Source organism: Perognathus longimembris, chromosome 26 (genome assembly GCF_023159225.1).
Source record: "Perognathus longimembris pacificus isolate PPM17 chromosome 26, ASM2315922v1, whole genome shotgun sequence".
NCBI lineage: Eukaryota > Metazoa > Chordata > Mammalia > Rodentia > Heteromyidae > Perognathus > Perognathus longimembris.
This window is the reverse complement of record NC_063186.1, coordinates 11,042,889-11,058,579: the sequence shown is the minus strand read 5'-3', so window position 1 is coordinate 11,058,579 and position 15,691 is coordinate 11,042,889. Positions and strand designations below refer to the sequence as shown.

Here is a 15,691-nt window from a genome sequence, read left to right as displayed (position 1 = left end):
TCTGTAGAAAGGACTTGGATAAATAGGGTATTTTTTGGTGCACTGGAAAAAAAATTTATAACAACAAATTTAGGTTCTGAAGTTTGGTTTTCTACAAAATTCCAGGGGCAATGGGTGTCTTCACAGGTTGACTACACAGCTGCTTGAACAAGCAGAGTACAGGACACTTGAGGAATGTGTAGGAAAGGATTTTCCATTTTTGAGGGGGTCTGGTCATTCTTCCTCCTCCCCGCCCCAATCCAGGAGTTCCCAGTGCAGCTCGAGCGACAAGCTCCCTCAAGTTCTGAGAAGCAGCGAGGCCTGAGTCATGGCTCACGCTTGTCCTACAGGGGGTCACCCACATACTGCTAAAGAAACACTCTGTCAAGTCATTCTGCCCCAGAATTTTCCTCGGCTCTTTGGTGTCTCCTGCTTGTGCCCGCTTGCTGTCTCTGCTGTACATCTAAAAGAAGTGACTTTGCTGATGATTCCAGGCAGAGGCTGGCGATGGCATGCTGTGTCAGTTGCACGAATAACTGCCTAGCACCTAATCAGGGCTCGTAAGTGCTGAGAGTCTGAGCGTGCACTTTTCCCATTGGTGCTACCACTTTGGTACAGTCCTGTAGCATAGCCTTGTCACTGTCCCGTTAGGCTAGCTTTACAGATAACTGGCAGCACTTTGCATACACACGGAGTCCACTTCCAATACATCTAAAGCTGCTCTCTAGCGCTGTCAGCATTTGGGTGGGTTTTTTTTTTTTCTTGCCTCAAAATGAACACTTTTATTCACTTGCCTTTTAGAATTTCAAGAGTTACTTAAGTACTAGATTCCCCCCTCATTTGCATACTTTGCTTAGACTTCCCCCCCCCAAATCAGTCCTTCTTATGTATAAAACAAAACAACACCTATCTCTGTGGCTCTTATTTGCTCCCACCTTGTTTTCCTCAGAGCCCTGGAAACCAACAGGTATAACCACATCACCGCCACTTACTTCCTGCTTGCTGAAAGGATCTTGAGAGAAAAGCAAGAGAAAGAGATACAAACCAGATCTGCCAGCCCTAGCAATATCAAGGCCCAGTTTAGGTGAGAAAAATGCTTTACTGATGTTTTAGCAAGTTCACATTTTGGACAGGGTGAGAGGTGACTAACCCCTGACCCTGGGGCGGGGGGGGGGGGATGAGTGTGTCATATCCTGTGTCCCCCAGGTTATTGGGCTCCTGTGGGCAGCGTAGACCTTGGCTGCAGGCCTGTCCGGGAGGACACCCGTGGAGAAAGCCATCTCCCCACCCAGGTGGCTGCCAGTTGCTTGCATTTAACACTTTGAAGTCTAATGTGTCTATTCATGTGTTATTTTCTGGAGGATTTCATTCCAAGAAAAGTGTTCAATTTTCTCAGTTCTTTAATATATTTATTTATTTGAAATAAAGAAAACGGTGGTAGATTTATGAGCCACTTGATGTTGAGGGGATCCCTAACCTCTCTCACTTGCCGCCTCTCAGGTGAGGTGATAAGGCTTATTACTTTACCTCCTGGGCTGTCCCTACTTAGCCCCTGGCTTCGTACTTGCCTCTTTTGTTAGGAGTGCTTGCCTAGTTCCTCTAGGTTGGCAGGTGCCTGGGGGCTGCCTGCCCTGGGGTAAGCAGTTCAGGTACCAGTGTGGCAGCAGAATTCTGTGACTTCAAGACTGTGTGTGTGTCAGTGTGGATTGCTTCAACTGAAAAAGGGGGATAATAAGAATTGTGCTACCTGGAGGAATGGTAGGTTCTGTGAGCCGCTCTCATGGGCACAGCTGGCACAAGGAGGCACTCACTGTTAGGAACTGCCTTTAATCAAATGCATTTGTCATTTTTTGGTGGTGGTTGTTGTCAGCCATCTTCTTTAAGACATCATTTCCTCACCCACCATGTTGTGTCTGTACATATGACCTGGGTAGTCTCACTGTGCTGGCTGGGTGCAGCTTTGTGCACTCCATAATGTGAGCTAAATAGTCTGATTCCTCACACCTGACTGGAAGTGCCCATTTTAGTATGGCCAGCCTTGTTTCTGGATGTGGATTTTTGGCTTGTTAAACTGGGGATGGAGGGAGGGAGAGGAGAGAAGGGCCTGAATGCTGTGTCTTCTCCTCACACTGATTGGCTGTAGCTTATCCACCTCTTTGGTACCCCATTAACACCCTCTCTAGGGCTTTACCCAGTATTTGCTGGGGGATTTCTAAGTAGCTGTTCATTTCCAGGCATGGCTCTGTTGTGTGGTTCTTGTGTCTTTTGTGTTGCTGGAGGTCAGTGACATTTCCAGATTCCCTTTCCTGCCTGGGGGGGGGGGGCAGGGCCCCCTCCCCCACTGCACTCCTGGGGAGGCCTGGGAGAAGGTTCTCAGCTGGGAAGAGAGGTGGCTTTTGGCATATTTGCAGAGCTATACATTTCATCGGTGTTTATTTTTAAAGTAACGCAATTGGTGTGAAATGAAAATGTCGCGTGTGAGAGTGGCTGTTTTTAAACATCTCTGGCATCAAGGTAGCCTCTGGTGTCGCAAGAGGGGGGGACGGTTGCGAATTCACACTTACTCAGAACTAGCTAGAGAACTCCTGAACTCCTTTGAGCATGGTCTCCATCAAAGCGGTATTTTCTTTTTGGTCACTTTTGGGTGCCTCCAGGTGGGAGAAGAGAACTGCGAGTTTGAATATTACTAGTGTTTCCTCCCCATGATCTTGTGCGGACATTTCAAACTGTCCACTAACTCAAAGGTGACTTCTTTTCTTTAGAGAAGAGATTTTTATATGCCACTTAGACATCTCCTTCCCAAGTCCATTCTCTGTCCATGATCTAAATGCATGCCAAGCGTTTTGCACCCTCTTGGAATAAGTGTGCTTGGCCTCGCACACCGGCGGGCGGATCGGGGGTGCGGAGCGCATGTGTGTTTACCACATGGCCCTTCCCCCCCCCCCCCATCTCTTGTTACGCAGGCAGTCGTGGCCAACCAAAATCGACGTGCCCCAGGACCTGGAAGACGACCTCACGGCCACGCCGCTGTCCCACGCGCCGGTCCCCCAGCCCCCCACGCGGGCCGGGGACGGCGTGCTCAACGGCCACCGGAGCAAAGGCCTGTGCCCAGACCCGGCCAAGAAGGACGAGCTCCCGGAGCTGGCGGGCCCCGCGCTGGCTGCCGCGCCGCCCAGCAGCCTGCAGCCGGTGCCCGGCGGCCGCAAGTGCCTGTTCCGGGTGGAGGAGGACGAAGAGGAGGACGAGGAGGACAAGAAACCCATGTCCCTGTCCACGCAGGTGGTCCTGCGCCGGAAGCCGTCGGTGACTAACCGACTGACGTCGCGCAAGAGCGCGCCGGTGCTCAACCAGATCTTCGAGGAGGGCGAGTCGGACGACGAGTTCGACATGGACGAGAACCTGCCCCCGAAGCTGAGCCGCCTCAAGATGAACATCGCGTCGCCCGGCACGGTGCACAAGCGCTACCACCGCCGGAAAAGCCAGGGCCGCGGCTCCAGCTGCAGCAGCTCCGAGACCAGCGACGACGACTCGGAGAGCCGGCGGCGGCTCGACAAAGACGGCGGCTTCGGCTACTCGTGGCACCGCCGGGACAGCAGCGAGGGCCCGCCGGGCAGCGAGGGGGACGGCGGCGGCCAGGGCAAGCCAGGCGCGGGCGGCGCGGGCGCGGACAAGACGAGCCCCGGCGAGCGCGGCGCGGGCGGCGGCGGCCCCGCGGCAGGCGGCACGAGCGGCAACCCCGCGGGCGGCACGGGCTCGGCACGGCGCTGCGCGGGGGCCCCGCCCGCGCCCTCCTCGGCCTCTGCCCCGGCCCCGGCCCCGGCCGCGGCACGCGGGCCCGGCGAGCTGGTGGAGAGCCTCAAGCTGGTAGGGCTGTGCCTGGGCTCGCAGCTGCGCGGCGGCGCGCCCTACCTGCTGGACCCGCGCCGCGGCCTGGCGCTGTCCAGCGTCAAGGTGCAGGAGAAGTCCTCGTGGAAGATGTGCGTCGGGGGCGCGGGCGGCGCGGGCCGGGCGCCCGCAGGTGGCGGCGCCCTGCGCTTCTTCTCGGAGACCTCGGCCGAGCTGGGCGGCCTGCAGAGCCGCAGCCTGAAGAACAACGTGCTGCAGCTGCCGCTGTGCGAGAAGACCATCTCCGTGAACATCCAGCGCAGCCCCAAGGAGGGCCTGCTGTGCGCGCCCAGCCCGGCCAGCTGCTGCCACGTCATCTGACCGCGACCGCGCAGGCCCCGCCCCGCGCCGCCCCTGCTGCCTGGCCACGTGACGTCCACCCCGCTCCTCGTCCTGGTCCTCGTCCTCGTCCTTGTGCGCGCTGGACGGGAGAGCGCGGCAGCGCGGTTGCGGACTCCTCCGTCCTTCACTCTCCTGACGTGTGACAATGCATGGTCTTTGTGCATGCTGCTAGACATGTCTTTTCAGCCGAAAAGTCTACTGTGTCCCGTTTTTACCTTAATTTTAATGTGGATGATGATCAGGATTAAATTTAAATGTATATTCAGAACCTGCTACAACAGGAGCACTTAGCAATCAGATGTTCTGCACTTAAACCTAGATGGGGGGGGGACGGGGGGAGAGAAATATATTTGTTTCCTTGTAAGAATCCAAATTCCTGGGTCCCGGCCTCGGGTCACGGCAGCCGTGCTGGGAGGGCAGCGCACAGGTGGGACTGACCAAAGCAATAACTCTGGACCCCAGGCCGGCGGGGCGGGGCTGGGGCCCCCCCAAGCCAAGCGGCCTGCAGCCCAGGCCCCCGGCGCGCACACGCATGAGGCCTGTGTTCGCAGCTGCCTTTCCGTGTCCCCCACCTGTGTGTTTCAAGCTGTCGTGTGGAAACGGTTCGGGCTCTTATTATCTCACCGGACAAACAAAAGATTTTCCTGTTTTTGTAATAGACGAGATAGATTTATAAGGCAGCTTCCCCTGTAGTGATGACTTCACAGCAGACAATCTTTTGTAGTGTGACAAAGTGAGTACATATCTTAATCCAACAGAACTCGATACTGGGTGGGACCCCCCCCGTCCCGCAGGTTTTGTGGGTTCCTGGGTCCAGCACCCGCACCCGCCAGCAGAGCCTACATCCCTGAAAACCCAGCCACACTCGCTGGATCTGTGTTTAAGAGTTTGGTAAATTAGACCTTTTTTTTTTTCCTTCATTCCATTCCAAGCTTTTTGCTCAGCTATGAAAATTGGCTGATGAAAACTATACACGAAAGTATAGAATTCATATAAACGCACAAAGCCTGCTTTGAACGCTTCCCTCCTCCCCCAAGTGTTCACTTTGCCTTCCTGCCAAACAATAAAAAGAACTCTTGCTTATCCAAGCCCTCTACAGAGACCACTTTTGAGCAGATAATCCTCGCTTGTGGCATTTACTCTTGTAGGAGGTGATGCCTTGCAGATTGCTAGTTTTGGAAGCAACCAGCTGCAGGTTTTCTCATGCAGTGCCCTAGGGGTCTTCAAAGCATGGTTCAGCCACCTTGACGGTAGTACGTGGCCAGGCCCTGGGTGCAACCCTCCCTCCTGGGCCAGAGAGGCCTCGGGCTGAGGGGCTCCTCATCACGTAATTCAGAGCATGAGCAGGGCAACAAAGTCACGTTTCTGCAAGTATGACCCTGACTCTGCTACTCATGTATTTTACTTAGGACTCTTTCGCAGTATACCTAACTATACCAAGTTAAAAAAAATGATACTGAAATATACTTAGTTTTTACTTTCTAGACCTAGGCTAGCTAGACATGTTTGAAGCTACAGCTCTAGTTCCTTGTGATGTTTATAATCGAACGCTATGAGAATAGATGTGTTGGTGAAGCCATAGAACATATTTGCTTGAAAACTCTTGAGCAGGGAAATCTTACAAAAGGGCCAGAAATCAAAGATGTGTCGGTTCACATAGATAAGTGAGCATAATATCTCCTATTAAACATAGGAGAGAAAGTTTTACCAAGGGCATTGGCAATAAAACTCTTTGTTGCAGCTGTTTTCCAAGCAATGTACATACTTTTTTCCTGTGATTATGTAGAGCCTTGGAATGGCACCTTTTTAACTAACCCATCTGTGTCTGGTTTTCAATGGTGGTTGTTTTTTTTATATATTCAGATGTATATCTGGTGCTCACTTTAGGATCAGCAGTGTTGCATTGCTGCTGCAGAGCTGTATCATAGCCTTATTAGTGGTGTGTGGTTGGGGGCCCTCTGGGCCAGTGGGCGTCTGTCTGGTGTCTCCACTCATCTGTTGATAAGTGGATGACTGGCATGTGTTGTATGTCATAGTGTGTCATCAAGTAAGAGGGAGGGAGCGAGAGACCATCGTGTTAAGAGAATATTGGACCAAATGACTTATTTGCTCTAAATACTTGTACCCCCTTCACCTGTCTTCAAAAGTTGCATAGAGTTACAGTAGTGTATTAAATATTGTGTGTATGTGGGGGGGAACCAGTCTTGTATTTTTCTGTATGTGTGTATATATATGTACATATATATAAAAAATTATGTACTTCTGGCAATTCTCTGTGTATTTAAAGATATGTGACAATCTCGACACGGATTTTACCGAGAGCCGTGAGAATGAATTGAAGGCATCTCTGAGTCAGAGTGGAAGTGTTAAGAGGGTACAGAATTCTCAGCTGATTTGGTCAGTTGCTACCAATTCTGTTTGACTTCTTTTTCCCTCTTTGTGTAAACATTGGCAGGTATGTGACAAATGGGGAAATAATCCAAATAATAAAGTGACATATTGGTGTTCAGCAATATAACCCCATGTCCCATGCTGTGTTTCTTGTTGTACAATCTCAGCTGGGCCTGGTGAAGCCCAGCCAGCCTTCCACACCCTCACACCCAGGCCCTGACACCTGTACCACAAGTGCCACTCACAGAACAATCCTGACCCTTCTTCCTTTCCACTCACCCTGCCCACAAGGTATGCTTCACACTTCCTGTGTTGTGTAGGACTTTCTTTAAAGCCACCTACCTAGAAGAAACTGAAGCAGTGTCATTATCTGGCTGTGCTACCCTCCTCACTTGCTGGTTGCTCTCTTTCCCTAATACAAATTGAGAAAACTGAGCAATCAGAGCCTCTGTAGGCCCGCCCTCCCTCCTCTCCCTCCCTTCTGTCCCCTCTGGCTCCACAAGTACTTTGCTATACTTACCCTCTCCTTTCCCTGTCACTGACAGCTTATCTAGCCCACATTCCTTTTCAGACAGCCAAGGAAAGAAGTGACTATCTCTCATATTTCTCTGTTCCTTTCCCCCTCCTGATCATGCTCTTGCTACTGCTTTTACTGAGGTTCTATTGCAACAACCTCCCTGTGAAAAATTCAGTGCTTTAAAATCATAACAAACAGCTTTATTTTGGCTGGGAATGTGGCTCAGCGGTAAAGTGCTCGCCTACCATACCGCATACACAGAAAAAGCCAGAAGGGGCACTGTGGCTCAAGTGGTAGAGTGCTAGCCTTGAGCAAAAAGAAGTCAGGGACAGTGCTCAGGCCCTGAGTCCAAGCCCCAGGACTGGCAAAAAAAAACAAACAAAAAACCAGCTTAATTTTTTCCTTGCCATTCCTGGGACTTGAAATCAGGGCCTGGACACTGTCCCTGAGCTTTTTGTGCACCACAGCGCCACTTCTGACTTTTTCAGTGTATGTGGTGCTGAGGAATCAAACCCAGGGCTACATGCATGCTAGGCAAGCACTCTCCCACTGAGCCACATTCCCAGCCCCACAAATAGCTTTATTGTATAAGAGTTAACGCACCACACCACTGACCACTGTAAATCACACCATTTGATGGGTTTTACAATGTGGCTTTTGATGTGTTAGTTACCACAGTCCATTTTCACCTCCACCCTCCCCCTAGAGATGCCATTATCACACTTGGCCTTTCCCCTCATTTTCTCCATTTTCCTTCCCACCAGCCTAGGTAATCACCACTCTGGGGTCAGTTTTTCAATCTTGGAAACTTGATTTTTTCCTTGTCCTGTTTATTCTAACTGGTAGCTTCTCTTTCACCAACCTTCCCGAGTGGAACTAACCTCAGGATTCATTCTGTCAGTATTTGACCTCTTGATCCTCACAGACCTCTCCAGAATATGCTTACCTTGCATCTCTCCCAGGAACCAGCTACCTGTTTGGCCTTCCTATTTTTCAAAGGATCTTAACTTTTTTTTTTCTTTTCCTTTATTTTTTTTTTTGGTCTGAGACTGGGACTTGAACCCAGTACATGATGCTTTTGCTCACTGGTTAATGCTCTACCATAAACTGAGCCATGTATCCAACCCTTCCCCCTTTTTTGGTGTCAGGCCTGAGGCTTGAACTCAGGGCCTGCTTTCTCTTAGATTTTCTTCTCATGGCTAGTGCTCCAATTCCAGCTTTTTCTGTGTGTGTGGTACTGAGGAATTGAACCCAGGGCTTCCTGCATGCTAAGTCAGCACTCTACCACTAAGCCACATACACAACCCTCAATAGTATGTTTTGAAAGGTACTTGGCTTTCAAATATTTGGAGGGTTTTTTTTTTTTGTTTGTTTTTTTGCCTAGGGTTTCCATTACTGACTTCTAGTTTGATTATGGCAGAACCACAACTTCTTTCAAGTCTTTTTAAGTTGGAGCTTCCTTTCTTACCCAGCAGACAGCCTATATGGGTGGGTACTTTTCTAGTGCTAAGGATCAATAGAGGACTGTCGAGGTGTGCTCGACTGTCTGCTCAGTTCAGGTTGGTTGCTAATGGTCACATTTTCTCAGTTTTTACTGGTTCTTTTTGTTGGTGGTGGTGATGGTCGTGGAGCTTGAACTCTGGGCCTGGCCACTGTCCCTGAGCTCTTCTGCTCAAAGTTAGCACTCTTACCACTTTGAGCTACAATTCCACTTCCAGTTTTCTGGTGGTTTATTGGAGATCACAGTTTCACAGACTTTCCTGCCAGGGCTGGCTTTAAACTGCCATCCTAAGATCTCCTGAGTAGCTAGGATGACAGGCTTGAGTCATTGGCACTCTTTCTGTTTTATGGTTCCTGCCACAGCTGGAATAATAGGCATATGCTACCATATATATATATATATATATATATATATATAGTTTTGTTTTTTTTAATGGTTGAGAAGAGATTTCAAACTTCTTGCCCAGGCTGCCTTTGAACCACTATCCCCCTGATCACGACCTCCACGGTTGTTGGAACTACAGGTAAGAGCCACTAAGTGAGGTGAGAGCCACTTGATAACTTTTTTCTCATTGTTTTATATTTTAGTACTTGTAGACATTGCCAAATATGTCTTTTTTTTTTTTTTGGCCAGTCCTGGAGCTTGAACTCAGGGCCTGAGCACTGTCCCTGGCTTCTTTTTTGCTCAAGGCTAGCTCTCTACCACTTGAGCCATAACATCACTTCTGGCCATATATATATGTATATATATATACACATATATATAATGTATGGGCTTCATGTATACAAGGCAAGCACTCTTGCCAGTAGGCCATGTTCCCAACCCCTTATTTTTCCGTTTTTAAACTCAGGGCCTTGTATTTGCTAAGCAGGTGCTTTACCGCTGGAGCCACGCTCCCAGACCTTGCATTTTGTATTAACTGTATCAGACTGTCTTCATGTATAATGTGAGAACCTTCTATGTTGCTTTGTATTGTCATTTTTTTTACCTCTTAATTGGTTGTAGCTGAGGCTCCATTCTGACTGCTCCTTACATCTGCATTGTGCCCTAACCACCCAGCTCCTTCATCCTCCATCCCTCCCCCCTCCCCCCACCCATGTCAGCAAGCTTCACTGGTCCATTTTCACACAGGGACATGAAGTATTTCGGTTTATCCAGCCAGACTTCCCTTTCCCATCCCCCTCCTCTAGTCCTCCCAATCGCACATTGATAAACAGGTATGTTTATTAAACTTGAAGTTAGGGGCAGAATACTGTGCGTGTATATTTATAATTTCCTTCATTTCTTTCCTTCCCTCCCTCCTTCCTTGTAAGTATTAGGGCTTAAACTCAGGGCCTGATGCTGTCCCAAGGATGGTGCTCTACCACTTGAACCACAGCGCCACTTCTGGCTTTTTGGTGCTTAATTTGGACATAAGTGTCTCACAGACTTTCCTGCCTGGGCGGCTTAGAACTGCGATCCTCAGATCTGAGCCTTCTGAGGAGCTAGGATGACAGGCGTGAGCCACTGGTGCCTGGCTCATTTATTTGTTTTGGTCCACATTTAGACTTATTTTTTTTTAACTTTGTGTATTCCCATTTATTTTTTTCCCTTTATTGTCAAAGTAAAGTACAGAGGGGTTACAGCTTCATATGTAAGGCAGTGAGTACATTTCTTTTTCTTTCTTTTTTTTTTTTTTTTTTTCCAGTCCTGGGCCTTGGACTCAGGGCCTGAGCACTGTCCCTGGCTTCTTCTTCTTTTTTTTTTTTTTTTTTTTTTTGCCAGTCCTGGGCCTTGAACTCCAGGGAGTTTGGATAGCTGTTTTATACGACCAGTGGCACCCCTAGGCGTGTCCTCCTCTGCTGACTGAACGAATTTAAAGTTGCATGGTTGTGGGCTGGGAATATGGCCTAGTGGCAAGAGTGCTTACCTCATATACATGAAGCCCTGGGTTCGATTCCTCAGTACCACGTATATAGAAAATGGCCAGAAGTGGCACTGTGGCTCGAGTGGTGGCGTACTAGCCTTGAACAAAAAGAAGCCAGGGACAGTGCTCAGGCCCTGAGTTCAAGCCCCAGGACTGGCACACAAAAAAAATTTTTTTAAAGTTGCATGGTTGTATTCATGAAAATTACATTCTTCTGCACTCGGGGTGGCCTCTCTCCTGGGCCTCGTCTTCACACTGTGATGGTGAAAATCCAGACCGTTCTGGGCCCAGTGCAGCCGGTGCTTCCTGCCCCAAAGCCTGCAAAGCCTTCCCTCCTTCCCTCTGTGCTGCACACGTGGAGCTGCTGAGTGGAGTTCTTCCCACCTTAGGTAAGTGCTAACCATTATCCTGCCTGTCACTGTGGTGCTTGTGTGTGTGTGTGTGTGTGTGAGTGTGTGTGTGCGCAAGCAAGCAAGTGGTGTTGGAGAGCTCATTGCCTTTGATTCTGCATGTATTTTGGGAGGCTGTCACTGAAGGCTGAGGAGAGTCTTGGTCAAGTTCCTGTTTACATTATGGTGCTGCCGCCCCACACCAGCCACACAGTTTATCTGCCTTCTAAGCAATGGGATGGATGGATGGATGGATAGATAGGTAGATAGATAGATAAATAGATAGAGAGAGAGATATGATAGCTGAGTGCTCCGGATGTAGCTAGGTCTGCTGGTCAGTTGGATAAAAATAAAGGGGAGGAGGGCTGGGAATATGGACTAGTGGTAGTGTGCTTGCCTCGTATACATGAAGCCCTGGGTTCAATTCCCCAGCACTACATATACAGAAAATGGCCAGAAGTGGCGCTGTAGCTCAAGTGGTAGAGTGCTAGCCTTGAGCAAAAAGAAGCTGCCCGGGACAGTGCTAAGGTCCTGAGTTCAAGCCCCAGGACTGGCCAAAAAAAAAAAAAAGAGTAAGGTCCTTGAGAGAGGGGATGGCGTGTCTGTTTATATCTTATCACTGTCCCTTGCCTGGTCACATGGCAATCTCTTCATGTGCGCCTATCAAATAAAAGGATAAACCTGGCAGCCTCCCAGCCAAACACTACTAGGTATTTTTTCAAGAGAAGTGTCTGTATGACAATGCTCTGTGGCTTTCTGCTTTGTTGTTTCTAATTAAAGTGTGTATGGAGAACCTGTGTGGTGGACACATCCTCAGAAGTCCCAGGCGATGAACTGACACTTGCAGCGTGGATGAGTCCCAGGTGCATTTGTGAAAAAAAAGCCAGACCCAAAGATGATACGTGAGAGTCCATCTCAAGGCCAAATTGAACTATGAAGTAGATTTGTGGTTGTCAGAGGCTGCCTGGGGGTGGGAGTTGACAACAGGGAGACAGGAAGGGACTATGGACCCAGGATGGCTATGCCTAAGCCTCTTCGTACTTCTGTCATGGTGAACTGCTGCTGAACTGCATTTGGCAGAACTTGGACCAATAAGTGACTGTATAAAGAACTCAGGTCCCTGGTGTGGTGGTTCATGACTGATCCCAGCAGTCGGGGCAGGGGTGGGGTGGGCTGAGACTGGAAAATCACAAGTCTGAGACGAGAGTAGGCTACATCCTAGAACCTGTCCTCATGACACCCTGGCTCCCCAAACTAAACACTCAGGGGGAAAAACAAACCAGGGCAATAAACTGCAGTAAATCTTTATGTCTTTTATCTAGTAGGGTTACATTAGGATTATATGTGATATTGGCAGGGGTGAGGCCTTCCAGCGAGCATCAATGCATGCAGTACTTGAATGATCTGAAAAGTAATTTAGGGAACTTACAGGAGATATTTGTCATTTTTTAATCTTCCAGCTGAAGTTTTAATAGGAAGAGACAGTGTGAAAATGACAACCATCTTGGAAACAAGCAGGTTGCTGAAAATAGTATATTATAAAAATATTTACAACATATTTTTAGATGTAGGGAAATTAATTGCATACATTTTATTTCTTTATTTTGGGGGCTGGTAGAGGACCATGGAAATGCAGAAATATTCTGGGGCCATTCTGATCACATTACATCTCCAACTGGACCAAAAGCAGAACTTTGAATAATACCTAGATGTTCAGCAATGGACGGTTTACTAGTGGGATATTCTTTACAGAAAGTGTGCTTTTTCTTCTTAAGTTGTTTTTGTTTCTTTTAATCGGGATCCTAAATCTCTAAAAGATGGGATCTGCCATGGAAACGCCATCCGTCACCACCTTCCATTCCCTCGTTTGGTTTTTGTTTTATGTTTTTGCTTGGCTTTGAGATGGAGTCCTTTGCAAGGCCAGGAAGGCATCTGGCTGGGAGAAGGAACGCAATGCTGCCCTCTGTGGGAAGAACGTGGAAGTGCAGGTGGTTCTCCTGCCTTGAGTCACTGGGGCCTCCATTAAGAGCCTGTTGGAAACCTGGGAGAGAGAAAAACCATCTTGCAGGACTCTTTTTCCCAGAGAAGTGAGGTAGAAAAGTAACCAAAGCAAAGGTCACCAGGGGGTGACATTGTCTAAAAGGAAACCTACTCTTTCTCTGACTTAGGGAACCAGAACCCCTCTGTACCTCACCTTTATGATAACAAGTTTAAAATTAAAAACTAAAAACAACAAAGGCCCACCCTTAGAGGAAAGCCTGCATTTCAGATCTGAGGCTCACACTTTGAAGCCTTCTCAAGCAGATAAAACTGTGACTCTTCTCTCCAGTGAACTAGCAAATGCTGGAAGTAGAGCTGTGTAGCTCAAGTGATGGAGCACTAGTCTTGATTTAAAATTTAAAAACAAAAACAAAAAACAACTAAGGTTCGGCTGGGTGCTGGTGGCTCACTCCTGTCATCCTGACTACTCAGGAGGCTGAGATCCCAGGATCGCAGTTCAAAGCTAACCTAGGCTGGAAAGTCCATGATACACTCTCTCTCTTTTTTTTTTTTTTTTTTTTTTACTTTTTCTGCCAGTTCTGGGCCTTGGACTCAGGGCCTGCGCACTGTCCCTGGCTTCTTTTTGCTCAAGGCTAGCGCTCTGCCACTTGAGCCACAGCACTACTTCCGGCCTTTTCTATATATGTGGTGCTGAGGAATTGAATCCAGGGCTTCATGTATAGGAGGCAAGCACTCTTGCCACTAGGCCATATTCCCAGCCCTCCATGAGGGCTGCAGTAAACCAGAAGAAAACCTGAAGTGGAGCTGTGGCTCAAAGCGGATTAGCCTTCAGTAAAAGAGCTTAGGGACATCACCGAGGCCCTTAGTTCAAGCCCACTGACAAACCAAAAAACCCTAAAGTTCAGCACCTAGGACGTGAGTTCAAGTTCCAGTACCAGCACACATACACACAAAATGATCACATCAGAAATAAATTTTCTTCTTCTATGCTTACACTTTGACAAGGGTGGCTAGAAATACAATCCTCCCTCTCCCATCCAGAAAAAAAAATTCAGAAGGAACAAAGGGTGAAGAAATGCAGAGGTTGGGGCTGGGGATATGGCCTAGTGGCAAGAGCGCTTGCCTCATATACATGAAGCCCTCGGTTCGATTCCCCAGCATCACATATACAGAAAATGGCAGAAATGGCGCTGTGGCTCAAGTGGCAGAGTGCTAGCCTTGAGCAGAAAGAAGCCAGGGACAGTGCTCAGGTCCTGAGTCCAAGGCCCAGGACTGGCAAAAAAAAAAAAAAAAAAAAAAAGAAAGAAAGAAAGAAAGAAATGCAGAGGTACTGAGCAGACACTATGTAGAAAGTGAACTACACAATTTGTGGGCAGGGAAAAACTGGGAGAGAAGGAGGGAAGGGGAGACATTGTCCAAAAAGAAATGTGCTTATTACCTGACTTATGTGACCATAACTCCTCTGTACATACCTTTATAATAACAGTGAAAGGGTTGGGAATATGGCCTAGTGGTAAAGTGCTCGCCTCATATACATGAAGCCCTAGGTTCAATTCCTCAGCACCACATATATAGAAAAAGCCGGAAGTGGCGCTGTGGCCCAAGTGGTAGAGTGCTAGCCTTGAACAAAAAGAAGCCAAGGATAATGCTCAGGCCCTGAGTTCAAGGCCCAGGACTGGCAAAAAACAAAAAAACAATGAAAATGAAAAAAAGTTTCCTAGACTCTCTAACCTAGGCTGGCTAGCTTTGAACCACAATCCTCTAGATCTCAGTCTCCTCAGTAGCTAGTATTAGCAAAGACCAGTGCTTGGCCCTAAAGTTTTATATAAATGAAATCATATGGTGTTGAACCCAGGACTTTGTGCTCTTTCTCAGCCCTCTTGCTCAAGTGCTGGTGTTTCACCTCTTGATCCATGCCTCCTGTTGTTTTTTTGCAGGTTAATTGGATATGGGGTGTCTCAAGCTTTTCTGCCTGTGCTGGTTTAAAGGGTGATCAACCTGTTGTCAGTTGTCTCCCAAGGAGCTGTGATTTGGGGTACGAGCCACCGGTGCCTACCATGGCGCCAGTTTCTCTCTGGTTTTTCTTTCACTTAATATTTTTCACTTCAGATCACCATGTACATCAGTGATCGTCCCTTCCTCATCCCGTAGTGGTCCTCCATTGTTAGCTGTAGCACAGCTTTAGTCATCTGTTTATAACCACATTTATTTGACTATGAGATGAATTTTTGGATTATTTCTAATACAGGGCAGTGCGCGCGCGCGCACGCACACACACACACACACACACACACACACACACACACACACACACACCCCACAAGGAATAGAAAAGTAACTGTGGCAGAATTGGAGGGGGAGAGGTTGGGAAGGTGGCTTAGTGGTAGAGTGCTTACTGAGCATGCATGAAGCCCTGGGTTTGATTCCTCGGCACCACATACAGAAAAGGCCAGAAGTGGCACTGTGGCTCAAATAGTCAAGTGCTAGCCTTGAGCAAAAAGAGCCCAGGCCCTAAGTTCAAGTCCCAGGACTGGCCAAAAAAGAAAAGGGGTAAGGAGCAGGAGAGCAAAAGGAGAGTGTGATGCATGGTGAATGTGATTGAAATACTACAGCAAAGTAATGGTTTACAATATTTTAGTAATACTTTATCTACTTCAAAAATGGGCAGTAAATGGTTTTAAATGTGCTTATCACAAAGAAATAAATATTTAAGCTGATATGAAAGTTAACCTGAATTGTCCTGCTGTATATGTGTGTGCGTGTGTCACATATAATCCAGA

The 15,691-nt window shown here is 48.1% G+C and overlaps 1 protein-coding gene across 3 annotated transcripts in view; it reads left to right on the top strand.

The window, feature by feature from the left end:
- Positions 1–15,479, top strand: part of Snrk (SNF related kinase) — a 55,376-nt gene extending 39,897 nt beyond the window's left edge. For 2 of the 3 annotated variants that reach the window (XM_048334708.1, XM_048334709.1), the window contains exons 6-7: positions 929–1,063; positions 2,943–6,724. In XM_048334708.1, the coding sequence (XP_048190665.1) occupies positions 929–1,063; positions 2,943–4,185 (1,378 nt within the window). In that variant the 3' untranslated portion in view covers positions 4,186–6,724. Of the gene's footprint in view, positions 1–928; positions 1,064–2,942; positions 6,725–15,466 lie in introns of those variants that run through there. The other variant, XR_007209230.1, reaches the window with a different exon arrangement.
- The last annotated feature ends 212 nt before the right edge of the window (positions 15,480–15,691 follow it).